This window comes from Callorhinus ursinus, unplaced genomic scaffold (assembly GCF_003265705.2).
Source record: "Callorhinus ursinus isolate GAN/ISIS: 27379988/994484 unplaced genomic scaffold, GSC_fseal_2.0 scaffold122, whole genome shotgun sequence".
Classification (NCBI taxonomy): Eukaryota; Metazoa; Chordata; class Mammalia; order Carnivora; family Otariidae; genus Callorhinus; species Callorhinus ursinus.
This window is the reverse complement of record NW_027397184.1, coordinates 16,717-37,371: the sequence shown is the minus strand read 5'-3', so window position 1 is coordinate 37,371 and position 20,655 is coordinate 16,717. Positions and strand designations below refer to the sequence as shown.

General features: G+C 61.2%; 1 protein-coding gene across 4 annotated transcripts in view; it reads left to right on the top strand.

The window, feature by feature from the left end:
- Nucleotides 1-20,655, top strand: part of COL5A1 (collagen type V alpha 1 chain) — a 156,486-nt gene that overhangs the window by 120,185 nt on the left and 15,646 nt on the right. For all 4 annotated transcript variants that reach the window (XM_073889902.1, XM_073889901.1, XM_073889900.1 and 1 more), the window contains exons 38-61: nt 748-801; nt 1,557-1,664; nt 2,329-2,418; nt 2,514-2,567; nt 3,842-3,949; nt 6,137-6,244; nt 7,072-7,125; nt 8,004-8,057; nt 8,157-8,264; nt 9,389-9,442; nt 9,531-9,638; nt 10,770-10,823; nt 11,988-12,095; nt 12,687-12,740; nt 13,031-13,084; nt 14,316-14,369; nt 15,016-15,069; nt 15,782-15,889; nt 15,964-16,017; nt 16,105-16,158; nt 17,129-17,236; nt 18,684-18,737; nt 19,578-19,613; nt 20,025-20,078. In XM_073889902.1, coding sequence (XP_073746003.1) covers nt 748-801; nt 1,557-1,664; nt 2,329-2,418; nt 2,514-2,567; nt 3,842-3,949; nt 6,137-6,244; nt 7,072-7,125; nt 8,004-8,057; nt 8,157-8,264; nt 9,389-9,442; nt 9,531-9,638; nt 10,770-10,823; nt 11,988-12,095; nt 12,687-12,740; nt 13,031-13,084; nt 14,316-14,369; nt 15,016-15,069; nt 15,782-15,889; nt 15,964-16,017; nt 16,105-16,158; nt 17,129-17,236; nt 18,684-18,737; nt 19,578-19,613; nt 20,025-20,078 — 1,746 coding nt within the window. The remainder of the gene's footprint in view (nt 1-747; nt 802-1,556; nt 1,665-2,328; nt 2,419-2,513; nt 2,568-3,841; nt 3,950-6,136; nt 6,245-7,071; nt 7,126-8,003; nt 8,058-8,156; nt 8,265-9,388; nt 9,443-9,530; nt 9,639-10,769; nt 10,824-11,987; nt 12,096-12,686; nt 12,741-13,030; nt 13,085-14,315; nt 14,370-15,015; nt 15,070-15,781; nt 15,890-15,963; nt 16,018-16,104; nt 16,159-17,128; nt 17,237-18,683; nt 18,738-19,577; nt 19,614-20,024; nt 20,079-20,655) is intronic.

Here is a 20,655-nt window from a genome sequence, read left to right as displayed (position 1 = left end):
CTGCAGATCCTGGAGCATCCGCTCACGGCTTCCCGGGTGTCACATCCGCACGTCTCCGCCAGCTCACAAGGCACCTGCAGGTGGCGCCGCGTTGGCACGTGCCTGCTCTGTAGATGCGCCCAGAAATTAAGGCTTCCTCTCCACAGCCCGCTTTCCCCTTGAAGGAAGTGTGTGTAGCACAGCCGACAGCCACAGCGAAGCCAGGGATGTTGCCCACGAGCAGTGTGCAGGCGGAAGTGCGAAATTCCCCTGGAGTCGAGCTCACGGCACGTTCCAGCTGCCGGATCACGAGAGCAGCAAGCCCCCGCTGTTTCCTGATTTCCACGAACGCCCAGGGGTGCGTGAGGTCCCCTGTCACGCGGCAGAGGCAATAGCGACCCACATGGGACCGGCTCACAGAGCCGCTAAGGAGAAACGGCCCAGAGGTAGCTCCCGAGTCGAGCTTCTGGAGGTTGAGAAATGGCACCAAGTCTGCTGGGAAAATGAACACTTAGTGACATTATAAAGATTAACGGTTTTAAAATATATTTCTCAGCACAAAAACACGGCGGCGGAAAAAGCAGCTAGTGAAGCGAACTTGTCTGGCTTCATTATCTTCATGAAATTAATGTGCAAACGGAGCAGGAGAGCTGGGCCCTCTGGGTGAAGTCGGGAGCCTGTGCTATTTGGGGCCCCGGGCGGGGGGTTGGGGAGCGAAACTTCTGATGGGAGCCTCTCGGCCAGCTCAGGTGGTGACTCTCTCCACAGGGTTTCCAAGGCAAGACCGGCCCCCCAGGGCCCCCGGGCGTCGTCGGCCCTCAGGTGAGCGGCGCGTCCCCGGCTTTCACTGGCCATCTGTGTCGTGCGCCCACGTGGCAGGGAGGTGCCCTGGATTCGGAAGGTGTAGGTGCAGCTCCTAGAGAATCCTGAGTCCCACAGGCTTGTTAACATTCAGAGCTGAGCTCTGCACAGGGAACCAGATGGGAGAATGGGGGACGATCTGTTGAACAGTCAGCGAGAACCAAGCAGGCAGAACAAAGAGGGCCCGCGGGCGGTTGGTGCCCAGCCAGACCCGGCCGGACTCCTGGGCAGGGCCCCGCTGCACCCGCTCTTCCCTGCTCCCCTGCCCCCCAGCCGCCCAGGCCTCCCGCCCCCGGCTCCGGTCAGCGCCCCCAGCCTGTGCAGCTACCTGCCGGTGGATCACCACGGGGCGGCTTACAGCTGGGACCGATGGCTTCAAGCAGCAAAACCGGGCAGCAAGCTCCCACCTAATGTAGCAGTAAATGAGATATTGACCCGCTGCGGCCACGGACTGCAGGAAATGCGGGCATGCTGCCTACCTCTTGTGTGGTGATCTGGCCCCCCTCACGGCACGCAGCTTCCCGTTACATCCCACCCCGTCTGCTCTGCTCTTTTCCTTCCGGATTTTTATGGGAAGGAAGAGACTCGAAAAGCAACATGGGGTATGGTGGGCCCTTGGCCTCCACGGCCTGGGCTGTCCTTAGTTTGGGAAGAGAAGGTTGCTCCCTGGCATGTCTCTTGAAAATGTTTGTGGCTGATGCTGACTTCCTGCACAGGGTCCCACGGGAGAAACTGGTCCGATGGGCGAGCGTGGCCACCCTGGGCCCCCAGGCCCCCCTGGGGAACAGGGGCTCCCGGGCCTGGCCGGGAAAGAAGGGACAAAGGTGAGTGGTCGGGCCTTCCATGCCGGCCCGGACTTGCCTGAGGGAAGTTTTCTCCTGCACACATATATGCACTGGAACACACGTGTGTCCTGAAAATACACGTGTCCACGTGTGCATGACAGGCATATATCCCAGTCCCCGAGAGGGCCCTCTGAGTTTGGAAAGGAGGCCAAGGGCGTGCTGGTTGGAGAACCCCTCTGCTCCCATGTTCGGCCCCGGAGAAGGTTCTGGAAGATACTTGGAACCAGTGACTTGGGTGATGAGTCCATTTTGGGTGATGCTGCCACCCTTCCTTTACCCGAGCAGTCTTACGAGGAACCCCAAAAGTATGCAAAGGGTAGATGTGGGGGCACCACGGCCACCTGGCCTTCAGCTGCCACTAAACCCACCGTGGTCCCGGAGGGATGGAGTCCGTCCCCAGACCACATGCGGAGCCAGCCCGTGGAACGTGCGTCCCGGGCGTGAGCACAGGCGGCGCTCCTGTGCGCGGAACTGCCAGCGAGCAAGTCCAGTCACGACTTGGAGGTTCCTTCTGAAGCCTGTGCCCGGGGCGGCCCCGCTCCAACCTGACCCCGGGAGGAGCTGGGAGAGGAAGCCCCGCCCCGGCCCCTTCCACTCTGGTCTTGGGCATCGCTCAGAAACTCATCGATGGCTCTGGTTTCAGGGTGACCCAGGTCCTGCCGGCCTCCCTGGGAAAGACGGCCCTCCTGGGTTACGTGGCTTCCCTGGGGATCGAGGGCTTCCGGGCCCAGTGGTGAGTGAGGGGTGAGGTAGGGGATGGAGCGGGACACCGCCCAGCCCCGGGGCCTGTCCCCACGGTGCCCCAACCACGCTCTCATTGCCCTGCAGGGCGCACTCGGACTGAAAGGCAGTGAAGGCCCCCCTGGCCCGCCAGGCCCCGCGGTGAGTACTGTGGCCAGCACAGACCTCTTCCATCTTCTTCCTCAAAACCTAGTCTGCAGGCAAAACAGGGCGGCCCCAAGGGTCAGGAGAGCAGGCACATCTGCCCCGGCCCGCTGTGGGTCCAGGGAAGGCCATGGGAGGAGGTGGACGGCGGGCCGTGGGCTGGCAGCTGGGGTGACAACAAGCCAAGGGTGCACTGTGAGGGCAGGTGGAGAAATGGGCGGTGTGAAGGCAGGCCTCGGGGTGCCGTCATTACTTTGGAGGGGCAAGGAGCGTGCTGATGTGCTTAGCGTAGGTGTGGGCCGGGGCTGTCCGGGTGGGGGAGCGGAGGGGCACAGATCTCTCCCGCCCCTGAGCGTGGATTCGAGAGCTGGACGGCCCGCATGCCTGGGCTGCCCACGCAGAGCTCAGCCAGCGCAGGTGCAAGTCCATCCCCAGAGCTGAGGGCCCCGGGGGCTCCTACTGTCACCTGAATGGTCCCTCCAGCGTTCAGAGTCCAGCTACGAGATCTCTGAAGACACAGTGTTTCCAGAGCCACCTCTGTGGCCTGGGGGACTCGGGGGCTGCGCGAGGCTGCGTCCACCTTGCCCCGGACACTTGGGCTGACACTTGACGGTGATATGACTCCCCCCCGCCCTTCAGATGGGGCCCGTCTCACAGCCCCTACTCTGCTGCACAAATGGGGGGTTGTAGGAGCTGCCCCGGCCCCCGTCTGGGTCTGGGCGCAGACCACAAAATAACCCTACCTTTCCCCAATTGAGTCACGTGTCATTTCAGAGAGATGGCAGCTGGGAAGCCAGGCCTTTCTTTGAAATGTCACCTTTCTTCCCAATAAAGGCCGGTGCGGAATGATGCCCAGGCAACGGTGGCCCCTCAGTGCCGACCCTCGAATTAGGCCAGGTTCCCACCCATCAGTGGTGCTCCCGGGGCGGAGCCTCGCCCATAGAACATTGGGGAGCAGGGCAGAAACGGAGCCCTTTGTGGGCAGGCAGGCCCCAGAATGGGAGCCCAGGCGAGGAGATCACCCCAGGGGAGCACCTAAGGAGGATGTGTTCTCGGACCCTGGGGGAGAGGCAGGAATGTGCTTAGGATTATAGGAAAGGGGGAGCTGAGAGAACCCCAGAGCTGGTCTGAGTGGTCTGTGCTGCCCAGGGCCCCAGGAGCTACTGAGGGCTCTGGAGGGAGGGTGAGCAGGAGGACTTGGTGGCGCTTTGGAAAGTGGATCTGTGCATTTTGAGAGCCTTGGAAATGAACCATTTTCTTGCCTACTGCAGGGATCTCCGGGGGAGAGAGGCCCGGCCGGTGCTGCTGGGCCCATTGGAATCCCAGGGAGACCTGGGCCCCAAGGACCTCCAGGGCCGGCTGGGGAGAAAGGAGCTCCTGTGAGTACCACCTTGGGGGTGCAGGGGCCCTCCCCAGCCTCCTCCGTCCCTGCCACAGGCGGGTGTGCCCCAGGGGTTTGCAGGATGGGGGAGGTGGGTGGAGCGCGTGCTTGTCCTCTAGGAAAGTGTGTGTGTTCCCAGCGTTCTAACTGAGTCCAAGGGTGGGTTCCAAGGGTGGGTTCCCAGGGTGGGCCGGCTTCTGTCGGGGAGTCACCCAAGCTGGAGGGGTGCTGGAGAGCATCTTGGCCAAGGCCCAGCCTGTTGCACCTGTGCGTCTGTGACCCGGCACGTGCACACAGAGGGATGGGCTGGGGACAGTGTGTGTCCCAGTGTAGTCTTGGCCTCGGTTTGGGCTCTGGGCACCATGTGTGGAGAGGTCCCAGTTGCCTGCTGTGTGCACAGCCCCACCAGCCGGCCTGAGCCAGGCTGGTCTTGGTGTGAGAAGGATGGGTGTTTGGGGTGGGAGCCCCCTCCGCTGGTCTGGGGGCAGGAATGGAGAACAGATGGGCTGGGAGGCGTGTGCCGGGGAAAAGCAGCTTCTTCCTGGACCCCAACAGCCGACCACTCAGTGACCACGCGTGTGGCCCAGCCAAGTGTGGAGGCATTGGGAGGCCTCCCGCCCCAACCTCAGTTTCCATGCAGGAGATTAATAGGCCCCTTCTTATCTAGAATTCCCTCTTGGGAAGCCAACAGCTGCCCTCTGCCAAGCGCTTTCCCCCGAATCACCACAAAATGCCCTTTACTGCCCCGACGTGCTCCTGCCCCGTGTTTGGCTTCCCCCACAGGATTTTGCAAACTCCCACCCGCCCCACATTCAAATGGTCGTGGAGACAAATTTTAGCTCCAGGTTGTATTTTGCATTCAGATGTCAGCATGAGCAGAGTTCCAGAGTGGGGGAGGGCAAATGTGCACACAGATGATCTCCAGTGGAGTTAGGACGCCCGTGCTGGTAGATTCCTGCGGGACAGACAGTCTTCCTCACGCGTTCCGCGCTTGGTGGTTCACGGGTGGGAAGGGCCCGGTTGCCTTCCCCGGGTGGGAGCTCCCCATTGACACCACACTAGCAGCGTCTGCACCACCAAGAATCCATTCAGTCTGGTATCGGCAATTCTGATGGCATCGAATCATTTCCACTGAGGCCATTGGACATCAATCCAGTAGAATTCGGTGTCAGAAACACGTCTTCTAGGGGGCGTTCAATGTGCACAGAGCACACACAGATTCAGTTGGAAACAGTTAGGTTTGTTGCTTCAGGCGAGTAAACACTTGAGCAGAAACCTCTCAGGGTTGCGTATCCAGTTGAAAGCTTGTCATTCTCCCCAAATAGCTCCAGAGAGAGGACAAGGCCAGGTATCTCCAAGCACAGCCGACCTGACCAGTAACATCAGACGGGAAGGTTCCGGGCGAGCCAGAGTTAGCCTGGGCATTTTCTGGATTCATTAGGGTAGAAATTTATCTCGACAGGAATGAAATTGAGGGGCCGGCAGTGAATTGTGCAGGCAGGAAGGGATGAGATGGAGCAGTGACGTCCGGGTACACGCTGGCCGCGTTTAGATACCGAGACCGAGTGCACGTGTTCTCTCCCGTGTCCCCCTCCCCAACGCGCACCCCTCTGTTCTGCGCTCCTAGAGAGACCCCCACATTGGGAAAACTGAGCAGAGCTAGGCCTTAGAAAGGACGTTCGAGATTACCAGGGTCAGTTACAAGGGAAATGAATCAAAATTACAAGAAAAGAAAGATGGGTGTGTGTATACCTGTTTGGCACGGGGGTGTTGGCAGAGAATCGAAAGGGTGAGGGCGTTGGTGGAGACCACAGCTCAGGCCCTCCTGGCCGCTAACGTAGATGATCCCACACACAGGCTCAGGAATCTGGCTGGCTGGGCTGAATCCCGGCTCCACTGCTCACAAATTGTACATCGGTTTCCCTATTTCTAAAAGAAGTGCTCTTTTTAGGACAGGCACAGATGAAAGGCAGTGGTGCACAGGAAGTGGGTGGCACAGGGCCGGGCTCGGCTCAGAGTCACCCTCCGCGTAGCTGGCTGAAATCTGTTGGGACTGTGACAGGGGTCACTGCCCCAAGCTGCCGGCTCCCCTCCCGTGGGCCCCTCCTCTCTGGGGTGACGAGCTGGTGGTAGGACGTTCCCACGATGGAGCTGTGTTTGACCGGGGATCTTCTCTCCTCTGTAGGGCGAGAAAGGGCCCCAAGGCCCAGCTGGCCGTGATGGCCTCCAGGGTCCCGTGGGGCTCCCCGGTCCAGCTGGCCCCGTGGGCCCCCCTGGGGAAGATGGAGATAAGGTAAGGAGAGTTGGGACGGGTCCTCCTGCCCGCGGACGACGCACAGCGCGGCCGGCGGGTGCTGGCCGCCGAAGGACGCTGGCCCGCCCTGTGCACCCGGTGCATGATTTCAGAAAAGCTCACAGTTAACGCGGTGATGGATGAGATCTCTGGCATGCTGGCGGCCCGAGCAGCAGAAATCCTTCCCGCTCCCGATGCGTCGCATCGGTTCTGAGTGTGGAGCCGATGTAATGAGGTTTTACTCAGTATCTATTTTTAAATGTCTTCACTTGAATTATCCAGACCTCCTTTTGTTGGGAGCCTGCTTTTTAATTCCAGCGCTGTTACTGCGGGAGTTTATATTTTATCCCTCATTCAGTGAGGACAGTGAAATTTAGCTCCGTGGTTCAACTTTCCATCTATGTCGGCTCTCCAGTGACAGTTCCGGCTGGGTCACCTGTGTGCACAGGACACCGCCTCTTGGGGTGGGGTGCGGCTCCGCGCGGCGGACGCCGGAGGCTTTAATAACTCCTCCGGAGCTCAGTAGCCAAGCTATCCCGTTACTGCCTTGCTCTGCGTGTCCCCCGCTTGACAAACAAAGTAAATATTTCCACTGTGATTCTCAGATCCACTGAAATCCTGTATCGCGTGAGCTCAAGGCCTCGCGCTCCGTTCCCTGTTGTATTAGAAGGGAAATCAACTCAATTTATGGAAACGTCTCTTCCTAGAAACGTTCTCGGGCCGTGCTGGAGAGGAGATTAATCTTAATCCCCAAGAAAAATTAATTACGGGGAGCAGATAACATGCAGACAGTTGGGGGCTAACGGACCTTCCTCGTCTTCCCACAGGGAGAGATCGGGGAGCCTGGACAGAAGGGGAGCAAGGGGGACAAGGGCGAGCAGGTACGGGGCCACAGGCGCTCACCGCGGCGTTAACGGTGTCCTTGACCCAACCACATCGGCGGCCCGTAACGGGACACAGCTGCTGGGCTTCCTTTCCCGCTGGAACTCCTGTGTGGGTGGTGGGCACGCACATGTGCACTCGGGTGGGGTTGTGCGTAGATGCACACGTGTGTTCATACCCGAGGGGATCTCTCACTAACAGACGAGCCGGAAGCATTCGCAGGCTTTGTGGAATAGAGCCCGGGGTGGGGGGGCGTTTCGTCTGCGCAGTGTTCGACTCCGTAGGCCTGGGTCACGGCCGCCCTGCGATGCTCAGGGCTGCGGGTGTCCTGCTAGAGCCGCACCTTGATCGGTGCCTCTTCATTTGTCTGCTCGGAAGTCCTAGTGCCTCCCTTGGCTGCCGGCTCCTTCCTGGGGTAGTGGGGGCCTGCGTGCTCTCGGCTGCACAGCCGGGCCTTCCCGCCACCCGGTGCTGGGTGCGCTCCCGAGGGCGGTACTCTCTGGCCCCCCCCCCCCTTGCCTCCCTCTCTCACTTGCTGCCTGTGCCAACGCTGGAGGATGTGTGGGGGACGCGCGGGGGCCGGCGTCACACTGCTAGGCGTGGACTCCAGTTGGGTCCTAGCTCTGTGTGGGTGAGCCGCCCGGTGTCCAGCCTTGTTTTTTTAAAACAGGGCCTCTGGGGCCCACGTCCTGGGAGTGTGGTGGGAGCTCAGACAATGCACAGTGGCCGCCCCCCTGCCCACCCGTTTGCGCTCCTGGGCTGGACTTCTTCCCCGGATGGCCACACGCGGGGGCTGAGCTGACAGCCTCGGACTGTGGTCCCCCTGGGCGTCCGCTGTGATCTGGGAAGCAACCGCATCTCTGTCTTTTCCCCACAGGGTCCGCCCGGGCCCACCGGTCCACAGGGCCCCATCGGACAGCCAGGCCCCTCCGTGAGTATCTGTGCTTCAGGGCCCTCTGTACCTCCTGAGCCCCTTGAGCCGGTGGGGTACCGGCAACTCTCCTCACCCACACCCCACTCTCTCCTGCAGGGAGCCGATGGCGAGCCAGGCCCTCGCGGCCAGCAAGGCCTCTTCGGGCAGAAAGGTGACGAAGGTCCAAGAGGTTTTCCTGGGCCCCCTGGGCCAGTGGGGCTGCAGGTAACTGCAGGGTTTGGGGGGGGGGCTGCTGGTCTACCTCGGACGCTCCTGATTTTTGCTGTGTCTGCTCCTCTCTTTCTCTTCCCCTCTTCGCTCCCCTCTCCCTCCCCTCCCGTTTTCCCTTCCCTTCCCTTCCCTCCCCCTCCCCTCTACTCCCCCTCCCCTTCCCTTCCCCTCTTCCCTGCTCTCTCCCTTCCCTCCCCTCACCCTCTACTCCTCCTCCCCTCCTCCATCCCCTCTCCCTTCCTCCTTCCCCTTCCCTCCCATTCCCTCCCCTCCCTTCCCCCTCCTGTCTTCCCTCTCCTCTCCCCTCCCCTTCCCTCCCCTCTCCTCCTGACATTAGAAGAGTAGGGAATCTAAGACCAGGCTTTGGGGACCTCCCAGGACTTCCTCATTAATTGAAAGCCATGCCAGTCCCCATAATTGCAAGCGTGTCTCTATTTGCGTCTCTTAATGAGGGATATGTCTCCCGGAGCTCATTGTAGAGATGCTGGAAGTGAAGTGATTGACTGATTGTAAACACGTAAAGGAAAACAGTGCCTTCCATACGGACCACCCAGGGAGGGTGGCTTTGAGCGCTCGGGCACGTTTCAGCTCCGAACCTTCACACGCGTGTATTCACGTGCTCGGAGGCGCCTGGGTGGTTTCACTGGGCTTTTGGAAAACCTGAATCCCGTTTCGTGTATAGCAAGTTTGTGCACAGCTTCTCCCATTTCCTTTTACGAGTTGTGTTCAGTGTTGTTAAATGTGCTTTGGACATGTCCCTTTTTATTTATTTTTGAAGACGTGACTTTTAGTCACCGCATCGGGTGCTAGCATATGGTAGCGACATGATTTATTCGGACATATCCCTGCTGCTGGCTCATTAGGTTTTACTGTTTAATGGGACACTGCAGCCAGCACCTTGGTCCATAAATCTCCAAGTACTCTCTAATGATTTCCTCGGGCTAATACTGAGACTTGGCATCGTGGGGATGTCCTCCTATTTGGCCGCACGCTTAGAAGCACGCTCGGAGGCTCTCGGAAGCCTACTTGGCACCGTGGCAGGGAAACCGCGAAAGCCATGTGAGTACTAGGGTGGTGCAGCGCCGACCCACTAAGTTTTTGCTGTGTTCCTGCCTCAGGGCCTGCCAGGACCTCCCGGAGAGAAGGGGGAGACCGGGGACGTGGGTCAGATGGTGAGTGTGCCCGGAACGCCCTGACCTCCTGTTCTGTTTTGGTCACAGTTTGCATTTTGTCTGTGCTCAATGGTTCTCCTTCCCCTAGGGCCCCCCAGGTCCCCCCGGCCCCCGAGGACCCTCTGGAGCTCCAGGCGCTGATGGGCCGCAAGGGCCTCCGGGCGGGATAGGCAATCCTGGTGCTGTGGGAGAGAAGGTGAGCCCCACCCCTTCCTGCTGTAGCATCATCTGATGCGCGAGTGCACGCGGGGAGCCCGGGGCTGTGTGTGTGTGTGTGTGTGTGTGTGTGTGTGTGTGTGTGTGTGTCCAGCTGCGGATACGGAGACACGCAGGGTGGGCCTGGGCCATTCCTGTCCAATGCACTTTGACACTTAGCAGATCTGTGCAGTGTAGGTGGGAGCTCTGACCCCTGTTCGCCTGGCCTTCAGGCCCCACCCCTTCTCCGGGATCTAGCTGATGGGTCTACTTCTCCAGCCCTGGAACTGCTGGCGGCAGCGGGGGCTACTTTCACCATTCCCGTTGTGGTCAATTCTGTGCTCTCGGAGCCTGGGGTCCTATCTGATCTCATTAATTTTAGGGCGTGGGTCCTAGGGATGCCTCAGTGAGCACGGTGGGCTTCTGTGCTGCACATATGTGTGCGTGCCCATACATGTGTGTGGGCGGTGGGCAGGACTCCCCTGCAGCGCTCACGAGTGTGCATTACTTCTAACACACTTATCCTACCTCCTTGGGATAAAAGGAATGAAACCCATGTGCTTCCATTCATTTGCATTCCCTGTACACCATTTCCAGAACTTTCTGACTTCAGCCTATTAAATTGGAAGAAGTCCTCCATCACTGCTCATTTTTTATGATACGAGAATTACAGAGAAATGTATCCTGCTAAGACCACAGATTAATGATGCCCTGCTTTTGCTCAGAGGTGTCTTCCTTCCGGGCTCCTGCCTCCGCCTGGCGGCTGCACCCCCTGAGCATGCTCTGCTGCTTTCTGTCTGCCTCTGCCTGGCCCTTCCGTCCCGTGCTGTCCTCCCAGCCCTTCCACTGGCTGCTCGTGATTCTCCTCCAGAACTCACTCGCAGCGCCGTCCGTGACGCTCCGTGTACTGTGGTCACCTCCTCCGTGTGACCGTCAGAGCCTGCCAGTGTCACTTCTCTTGACATGGATGTGTCTGCCCTCTGATCCCAGGGGCTGTCAGGGAGCAGTGACCGCTCTCTCACCCCAGGTCCCTCACTCCTAGGGCCCGACAACAGGGAGGAGTTGCTAAATGCTTGGAGCTGGAGGCCCCTGCTCCCCGCGCCACCGTAACCATGTCCTGTTTCCTCCTTAGGGTGAGCCTGGTGAAGCTGGAGAGCCTGGCCTGCCTGGAGAAGGGGGCCCCCCGGTGAGTGGACTCGGGGGGCGGAGGTGGGGCACCACCATGGAGCTCTGCTGGATGGGAAGCTCACACTCTGCCTCAGTTTTCCCATCCATGAGATGGGGGCCAAGTCTCCCCTCATGCTTACCTCCTGGAATTACTGTAACAAGATGGGGTGATATGGGGGGTGAGCACGTGTGTGTGTCTATGTGGGTGAGCATGCCTGAGTGTGCACACACGTTTGTGCATGTGTGCAAGCGTGAGTGCATATGTGTGTGCACGAGCATGCCTACGTGTGTGCGCATATGGGTGTGCGTGCATGCAAGCGTGAGTGCATGTGTGTATGCACAAGCATGCCCATGTATGTGTGCACATGTGCGTGCGTGCAAGCGTGAGTGCATATGTGTGTGCACGAGCATGCCTACATATGTGCACACACCTTTGTGCATGCGTGCAAGTGTGAGTGCATGTGTGCGTGCATGCAAGTGCAGTGCATATGTGTGTGCACGAGCATGCCTGCATGTGTGCACACGTGTGCGTGTGTGCAAGCGTGAGTGTATATGTGTGTGTGCGCGCAAGCGTGAGTGCATGTGTGTGCACGAGCATGCCTACGTGTGCGCAAGCGTGAGTGCATATGTGTATGCATGCGTGAGTGCATGTGTGTGTTCGCGAGCATGCCTGTGTGTATGTGCATACGTTTGCGCATGTGTGCAAGTGTGAGTGCCATGAACACCCATGAACGAAGCCTGTGAGTTGCTCTGCCATCTGTGGTGTTCCAGACCCATAACGTGGGGGCGATTGTCCCCTCAGCAGCCTAGACCTGGAAGATTCTGACCTTCTCAGGTCAGACGGGCATTCTTTCCAGGCCAGCCTGTGGGAGGCTGTAGGGCCCAGGAGGCAGCTGGTGGACAAAGGTGTCCTGGGTCTCTAACTGTTCCCTCCACCTGCAAACCAGGGAGTGGCCTGAGTCCCTTGAGCCCCTTCCGCCCAGAAGCTTCGCCTCTCAGCGCCCCTGTAAACGCCAGTGGGGGCCGACTGTGCAGGGAGCTGCTGAGGGCCCCCCCCAGTGTGGGGCCCGTCAGGCACTTGCTGTCCCATGCATGGGAACAAGGGGCCATGCCTGAGGCCAGCACCGTGCTCCGGGAAACTGAGCCCGGCTCCGAGGACACTGACGCTGGCCTTTCCCTCCAGGGACCCAAGGGAGAAAGGGGTGAGAAGGGCGAGTCAGGCCCTTCAGGTGCGGCTGGACCCCCGGGACCCAAAGGCCCCCCTGGGGACGACGGACCCAAAGGCAGCCCCGTGAGTAGCTCTGAGATGTGCCCGCGCCCCAAAGCTGCCGGGGCTCTGTGCTTGGCTTGTTCTCATTCACCGGAAGTGCACTGAAGCCTCCCTGCTGCTACGGGTCTGGGGTCACATATCTAGAGTCTAGAGCTCTCACCCCCGCTGCCAGGCCAGAGCCATGGCGGTGAGGAAGAGGGGCTGGGGGCGGCGGCCGTGAGGGCTGCAGTGCTGAGCCCAGGTAGCTTGCTGTCATGCGCCGCGTGAACAGCGGTCTGGGTGGATGCCCCCTTCCCACGGCCTGCCCTGGCTTTGCCTCAGGAGGGGTTTCTGCACGTCGGCACGTTCTAGAAGCCTGAAGGTCTGGGCTCCGTCTCAGCCTGGAGCTCTGGGAGCAGAAGCGCGGGCCAGGCGCCTGTCCCCCGCGTGCCGGGAAAGCGGAGCGCTGAGCCCATCTTGCCCGGGGTGTGGTGTCGCTGGGATGAGGTGATGCCCTCCTGGCGTCAGGACCGAGGGTGTCGCAGGGGCTGGGCGAGGCGGGGGCCTGGGGGGACGTGGCCGTGGCAGCTCGGTGGCTGAGGGCCCGGGTGTGCCTGCTTCTGTCCCTTTCAGGGCCCTGTTGGTTTTCCCGGAGATCCTGGTCCTCCTGGAGAGCCTGGCCCCGCGGTAGGTGTTCAGGGCCGCTGAGCCCCTGCCCCCCATAGCCCTCCACCTGCCTTTGCCAGCCCCAGTTCTTTCTCTCTCGGTGTCTTTTATGAATTCTCTTTGGGGCGCGGTGCTCTCCCAAGTGGCATCCAGGTGGTGCTGGTTAGAGAGCGTGCTCCCGCTTGAGCTTGCTGTACCTGCACCACCCAGACGGACTCGGATTCTCGGGAAGGGACTGCGGATGCCGTGGGCACTGGCGTGTGCCTCGGGTGCCGTCAGGAGGCGGAAGGAACGTGCTTTTGTCCCCACAGGGTCAAGATGGCCCCCCTGGTGACAAAGGAGACGATGGTGAGGCCGGACAAACGGTGAGTCCCTTCGTCAGCTCCGGGGGCCCCGGCACGGCCTCCTGGCGGAAGGTGCCGGATGCTTGGGGATTTGCCGCTTGCTTTGCTCATCTCTGAGAAAAACCCAAGTCCAGTTACCTTGTAGAATCAGCTCTTAGCCATGACCGGGGACTGTGAGCCCCCTGCGGGCTCTGTTGAAAGCTAGGGACAGCTGTGCCCGTGGTTTGGCACCCACCGCCAGGGCGCCCGTGACCGCCCCAAGCCTAGCTGCGAACGTCAGGATGGCCTTATTTCTGCCTCGTTGGGCTGGTGCCTCTCCTCCCAAGGGCTGTGCCCGGACCAGCCCCTGGGGCCGGGCTTACACTAGACCTTCCCGCTTACACCTGACACTGAGCCGCGCCCGGTGGTCCTCCCCGTGGGGACGGACGGCCCCTGCGTCCTCACCGATTTCCCTCACCCTAACCCTGCACCAACCAGGTGGGGATTTCCTCCGCACAGGCCCAAGCTGGCGCCACCGGGTTCGGATGAGCAGCAAGCAAAGAAAGCTTAGGGACACCAGCTCGGAGGCCGGGTCCCCTGAGAGATGCCCGAGGTTCCCCTGCCCCCTGGCCTGCGACTTGGGACGACCCTCGTCCTCCCTGTGCCTCGGGGGGCCCACTTCTGTGGAAGGGGATGTTTGCGGGGGGTGGGGTTGCAGACGGAGCCCGTCCCCGAGCACCCAGAGTAATTGCTGTACGGAGGGAAAGTGCTCTTTCAAGTTGTGGCAACACGGGCGCCTGGCCGCTCCATCTGTTAAGGGTCCCCCATCTTGGTTTTGGCTTAGGGCGTGGTCCCAGGGTCGTGAGTTCAAGCCCTGCATCGGGCTCTGCGCTCAGTGGGGAGTCTGCGTGAGGACTCTCTCCCTCTGCCTCCCCTCCCCCGCTTGTGCGCGCACGCTCTCTCTCAAATAAATACATCTTTACAAAAAAATAAAATAAAATGCGGCCACACTGCAGATGTGAGCCAGGCCTGCCCACACAGCCGCAGCACCAGCCCCGAATGCAGAGGTCCAAGTAGAGGTCAAGTACAGCATGACTGCACCTGGGGCTTCCCGCAGCAGCTCCACAGGAAGAGAGAGGCAGCCTCAGGGCTGGCCGAGGACAGAGGACACTGGGGACTCTGTGTTTTGTCAGCCTCACACCAGCTCAGACCCGCCATGCCTCTGTCTGACTGACCCTGATTCCCAAATTCTGTGTTCTCTCTCTGACACCAGGGATCCCCAGGCCCTACTGGCGAACCAGGACCGTCGGGGCCTCCAGGAAAAAGGGTAAATGATCCTGCAAGCTGTTCTCGCCCACCAGCTTCTGGCAGGAGGCCCCCCACCACCACCCCCGGCGCCCTCCACCCAGCCCCGTGTGCTCTCAGCCGTCCTGGTGGGGAAAAGCCTTCTGTCTGTGGTGTGTGCTCCGGCCCCGCCACGTCATCAGCCCTCGGACCTGCTAGGCGCATCGACCCCGACTTTTGGGAGAGTCCAAGACGCCACCAGTCATGCCCATCATGGGGGAAAGGCACCCACGAGGCCGGAAAAAGCCTCGCCCCCTGGGTCAGGCCTTTCTCCAAAGTCCGAGCAGGCGAAACGGCATTTCTCTGCACGTGGAATACTTAGCCTTGCCCGTGCTGCGGGAAGCTGGCCCGTCTGGTGTGTGACCGTTAACAGGGCCCCAGCACTGCGGGCTGCTGCCAGAGGCAGTCCCGGATGGACTCCGAGGCCTTCCTTGCCCAGAACCGGGGTCCCTGGGACTCATTCCGACGGCCTCGTCCTGGCTGGCCAGGGGCCCACGAGCCCCCTCCCCACCCTCCCGGCCCTCCCTACCCTCCCGTCGAGCCCAGGCCTGTTTCCCTCCAGATAGCAAACTCACAACTCTGCCTTCTGCAAGCAGCCCCTCACGTGCTGTTCCCTTGCTCTGTTCCAGGGCCCCCCAGGCCCCGCAGGCCCCGAAGGCAGACAGGGAGAGAAGGGAGCCAAGGTAACGTGCTTCTCTGCCCAGACTCTGCCCAGTCAGTCCCTCTGGGACTACAGAGCTTCCAGAAGCTTCCCTGCTTGTGTGACGGCCGAGTAGGGTGGGGAGTGGAGAGGTGTGGACCCAGGACCCCCCCACGGGCAGCGGAGAGCTCTCACCACCCACGGGGAGGGAGGCAGCTTGCCCACAGGCCGTCGGCCCCTCCAGTCTAAAGAAGGGGAGTAGGTGCTGGGGCGCTTGGCCGGGTGCTTGACCTGCAGCCGCCTCCCTGAGCCGTGCCCACTGCGGGGCGGAGCAGAAGGCGGGGTGCCCATGCTGAGCTGCTCGCCTGTGGCCTGGTGCCCAGGGCCCTCGAGGGGCTGCTCCCTTTGACGCCCATGGCCCGGTCCGCCTCCTGGAGCTGTCCTGGTGGGAACTGAGGCAGGGGCGGGAGCCATCCAGCCCTGTGAGCACCTAGGAGATGGTGGCCGTGCCTACCGTGAGTGCAGGGCTGCCTCGAAAGTCTGTGGTGGCTGGGGTCGCGGGAGACTGGGAAGCTCTGCTGGCTGAGGAAATTAGCGGGACGAAGAATGGGTCAGGGCGGCTCCTGTAAAGAACATGGAGAACCTGGGGCAGCCCCAGGGATCTGGGGGCATCTGGGGTTCTCGGAGCAGTGGTCCTGGGCCAGGGTGGCCACAGCCTCAAGCATCTCTGTCCCACTGTGTCCTTCACCCTGCAGGGGGAAGCTGGCTTGGAAGGCCCTCCTGGGAAGACTGGCCCCATTGGGCCCCAGGGGGCCCCCGGGAAGCCCGGGCCTGATGGCCTGCGAGGGATCCCGGGCCCTGTGGTGAGTGGATGGGGGCCAGGGAGGGGTGGCCGCTGCAGGGGAGGGGCTCATGCTGACGGCCCCTTGTGTTTCAGGGTGAGCAAGGTCTCCCGGGCTCCCCAGGCCCTGATGGCCCCCCTGGCCCCATGGTGAGTGATGACCCCAAGGACGCTCCCTGGCAGTGGTGGAGGGTGGAGTTGGGGGGGACAGCTCTGATCCTGCCATCTCCTCTGCAGGGTCCCCCAGGACTCCCCGGCCTCAAAGGAGATTCTGGCCCCAAAGGGGAAAAGGTAAGACAGGACTCAGGTGCCTCTGAGGCTGTAACTCGGGGCCCCTCAGACACACGGGGTTTCAAACTACCAGTCACCTGTCCGGCAAGTGCCCGCTGCAGGCTGGGGACGGGTCCTGGGAGGCCGAGAACCACAGTTGGCCTGTGCCGTGTGGGACACTCGGTCCCTGCCCTCTGCGGGAGACCCCGGGGGCCCACATGCAGGTCCTGGCAGAGGGGCGCCCAGGGTCTGAGGAGCGCGTCCACTCTGGACACAGTGGTCCGGGATGCTTCCCACAGGGAAAGTGCCGGGGCTCCACAGCAGGGCAAAGCCTGTTCACTTTCTCCAGTCGGGGGTGACTTTTTCTGCTCACGTGGATTTATTGACAAGTGTAAAGCTCATCCACAAACCAGACAGTTGCATCTGAAGGACTGGGGAGTCTGTTTCTTTTCTACTACGGTGCCTATCACCACTCAACCTCTAAAGTAAGGAAAGCTGGAAAAGCCCTTCTAGAACTTTCTGCAGGCTCATGTAAAACAAACACCTGTAAGCCCATGTAGAGAGTTTTTCCTGAAAAATAAAAAAACATAAAGAATTATTACAGTATCTATAATACTTAGTAATTTTCTTTCACTGATGTCCATAGGTGTTTCTGTGCCCTATAATAAAAGGTGCACACTTTGACCGTACAAACCTGGACAATGCCTATAAGACACACACAAACGTCCCTCGGGAAAACACCGTGTTCCCACGTTGGACTGTGTCTGGACCTGTGTCTCCCCATCTCTTCAGGTGTGACGTTTACCAAAGTCCAGCCATGTCACACCTGCTGTCTTGCCCCTTGACCTGCCTTTAGGTGGGTTCCCCCACCCGGAGGAGTTGGCTGGTGACTCTGTGGTTCCCGTGGCAGGGACTTACCTCCCCGTCCAGCCAGCCCACAGGGTTGACGCGGCCACAGTGAGCACCCCTTCCTGCCTTTGTTTGCCAACAGGGTCATCCAGGCTTGATCGGACTCATCGGACCTCCGGGTGAACAGGGTGAAAAGGGTGACCGTGGGCTCCCCGGCCCCCAGGGCTCCTCTGGCCCTAAGGGAGAACAGGTGCGTCAGGTGGTGCCCCCCCCCCCCCCCCGCCCAGCATGGCTCCTCATGGGTGGTGAGAAGCATCTTATAACCTGGTGCCCAGTGGACCCAAGGCCAGTTAGAGCTGGAAGGACGTCCTCATGTCCATCAGCTCTGGATGGGAATGGCGGAGGGGACGGCCTGCCCAGGTGCACAGGGAGCAGGGAGTAAAGCATGGCCTGGTCCTGGCTTGACCGGCCACCAGCAGCTCCTTCCGTGTGGCCCCACTGGCCTCAGAGGGGAGGCCGGTTCACCTCACAGCCACGCAAAGGCCTCTGACCCTGCTAACTGCCCAGGTCACTGGCGAGGCTCGGACCATGTTTGCCAGACACGGGGGCCAGGGCCTGCACCCTGAGCCCAGATGTGCGCACACTGGGAACCACAGTTGCCGACTGAGTCTGCACCCCCAGCAAACCACAGCGTTGCAAAACTTAGCCAGAGAGTTCCTCCCTGCCCTGCACCAGTGAACCGCTTGACGTGGACTCCATGGTCAGGGGGAGGGTGATGGGTGCCTTGGAGGTGGGCGGGGGCATGTGGCAGGCGTGCCACGTCTGTGCCCCTCCCATGTGAGGGCTTTATTCCAGGTATGAATCACTGCTTCCCAAGGTGCGTGTGCCCTTATCTGTGCCCCTGTTGGGCCATGCCGGGCCTGCAAGGGGACAGATCTCGGGAGGCAGAGCCAGGGAGGCGGGGAATGAAGTAGGACTCGTGTAGGGCCCTGTATGGTCCCAGGGTGATGTCCTTGGAAGCCCTGCTTCATCTGCCACCGGTCTCCCCGTGGCATCGACCATTTCCCCTAAATGAGTGCTGTCCAGGGCGTGGTAGCCCAGTGACCTTGAGACTTAGGAAGATGTCCAGGGTCTCTGCACCCAAAGTAAGCCCCACTCTGTGCCCTCACCATAAGCCGGTCCCAGCAGCGTCCCGGGTGGGAGGTGCTGGCTCGAGAATCTCTCGGATTCTGATGATGATGAGCTGCCCTGGTCCCCGTGGTGGAGGAGGGGGAAAGTTGCCTGCTCTCAGCCTCCCTCTGCCCCGGCTGTCGCTTCAGCCCCCGTGGGAGGGTCGTATGGGATCGAGTTCCAGGTGGAATGAGTCTTAGGGCACCCATACAGCAGGGGTGCTGGGTGTTAAAACTAGCGTTCATCCCCTGCCGCACCAGCTGGCCTGGCCCACGCGGACTGAGGGTCTGACCAGGGGCTGTGAGCCCCCGGGCAGCCAGGCCGGGGTGGTCAGCCTCCTGGCGCGTGTTCGGGCCCACCTTGCCCCACAAGGAGAGATGACTCTGCTTCAAGGCAACTGGCCCCTCGTCGGAGGGTGTCAGCTAGGGGAGAGACCATGAGCACAGAGAGTCACGGTTTCTAGTCAGGAATGCGCATCTGTGACCCTCCTTGTGTGATGGTCTGACTGGTTTTCTGCTCCTTTTCAGGGCATCACTGGACCTTCTGGCCCGATCGGCCCCCCGGGCCCTCCCGGCTTGCCGGTGTGTATCTGGGAGGGGTGGGTGGCCCCGGTTCATTCTGGGAACAGCAGGGAGGCATGCGAGCCTTGGCCGTGGGCCTCAGTGTGCGGAGGGAGAATTATGGGACAGTCAGGAGCTCCGGGGCTGGGCCCACCCCCGAGTGGACATGGGTCCTGGGATGGATTTGCCCATCACCTCCACGTTGGGGCCCCGAGTGACAGAAGCAAGGAAGTGGGGTCTCTGGGCCCTGGTTTCAGGCAGGGGAGGCAGGCATTCCAGGAAACATGGATGTGCCGCCACAGACCTCCTGGCCAAGGTGAGGAAGTTGTCCCCATCAGTGTGAGCAGGACTGCCTGGCCCAGACAAGAGGGGTTGGGGGCTACCCGTAGGGCATCCCCTACATTGCTGGGGCACCTGGTATGCCAGAGCCATCCTGCAGGGCTGTGAACTTCCACTTGCCGCTCCTGGGCCTGGACCTGAGTCCACGAGGCCCGAGGTGGCCCCCCGATCCGACACTGACCTTGGGTCCACGAGGCCCAAGGTGGCCCCGTGATCTGACACTGGCCCCTTTTCTCCCTCCAACTCTGGCTGCCTGAACTGTGGTTTCCTAGCTGGGGTGGGCATGGGGGCAGGATGACTGGGGTCGGACAGGCCATCCTCTGCCTCCATGTGGCTGAGCGCCAGCTGTACCCCCCACCCCCTGAGTCAAGCAAGTGCAAGCCTAGACTCCTGAGAAAGGGGGTTCGGGTGCGGGCTGGGGGTGAAGAGTTAGCCAGGCCTGAGCAGGACTGTGGGTCAGGACAGGGTCCCGGAGGTGAAGGGGTGCCTGCTCATTGATGCTCTGTCCCCCGCTCTCTACAGGGTCCTCCTGGGCCAAAAGGTGCTAAGGGCTCCTCGGTAAGTGGTGTGCACCCCCAAATAGGCCCCTTCTGCCCTGAGGGAGGGGGTGTGTCCCCCTCGATGACCACCATCCTGGACCCTCTCCCCCCCTTGACTGGCCCTCATGCGTTTCCTCCAGCGCTGGCCGTCCCGAGCATGTCCCCTTCCGGGGTTGCTGCAGACCACAGCATGTGGGCTGTTGTCCCCCACCTTAGCAGGGAGGTGCCCCTAAGTTCCCATCTCGGGGCATCAGGCTCTTCCATCTGGCACTGGGGATGGGAGGGTCCCTGCCATTCTGCCCCCTGGCACGTTAGACTTTGCCCCTCATGGTCTCCGCGCCGGTTTCTGGGGATCATTCTAGAGCGCAGAGTGGGTTTAGGTCCCATCAGGCCTCGGTGATGAGGGTTGGTTCTCTTTTCTTTTTCCCAGGGTCCCACTGGCCCGAAGGGTGAGGCAGGCCACCCAGGCCCCCCCGGCCCGCCGGTGAGTAGCCTTCGAAGACGTGGAGGTGGGGCTGGGGGCTCTCTGGACACTGAGGCAGTGGTCAGTGTGTGCGGTTCACTTTCCAGAGCTTGGTGGAGGGAGTCTGGGCTCCAGAGGGAGAGAGTGTGTGCATGTGCATATCCGTGTGCGTGTGCGCGTGTGTGGCTGTGACAGTGGGCAGCATCTGACAAGGCCCCCCGGGGATGAGTAGGGGCCATGATGAGCCAGATCGCGGGGCGTTCTCCGTGGGTCACCCTGGTTGGCCGTGCAGCCTCTTGATTCCTGTCTCCATCCTCGGCCGGGACTCCCACACCCGCAGGCATTCGCGTGGCCCCACTGTGTGCGGCCCCAGGCTGGGCTGTGGAGGCCAGGGGAGAGCCGGTTGCTTTGAGCCCAGCTGAGGCTCGAACCCCAGGCCGTGGTCCGGAGGAGGGAGGTGTGCGTGCAGGCGAGGCCCGGCAGTGGGTTTGGGTGTGCGGCACTCGGGAGCAGGAAAGAGGGAGGAAGAGCAGGCCGAGGAGATGGGCGTCTGCAGCCAGATCGTGGGGCCCCCGCTGCCCTGGTGCCGCTCCCCCTG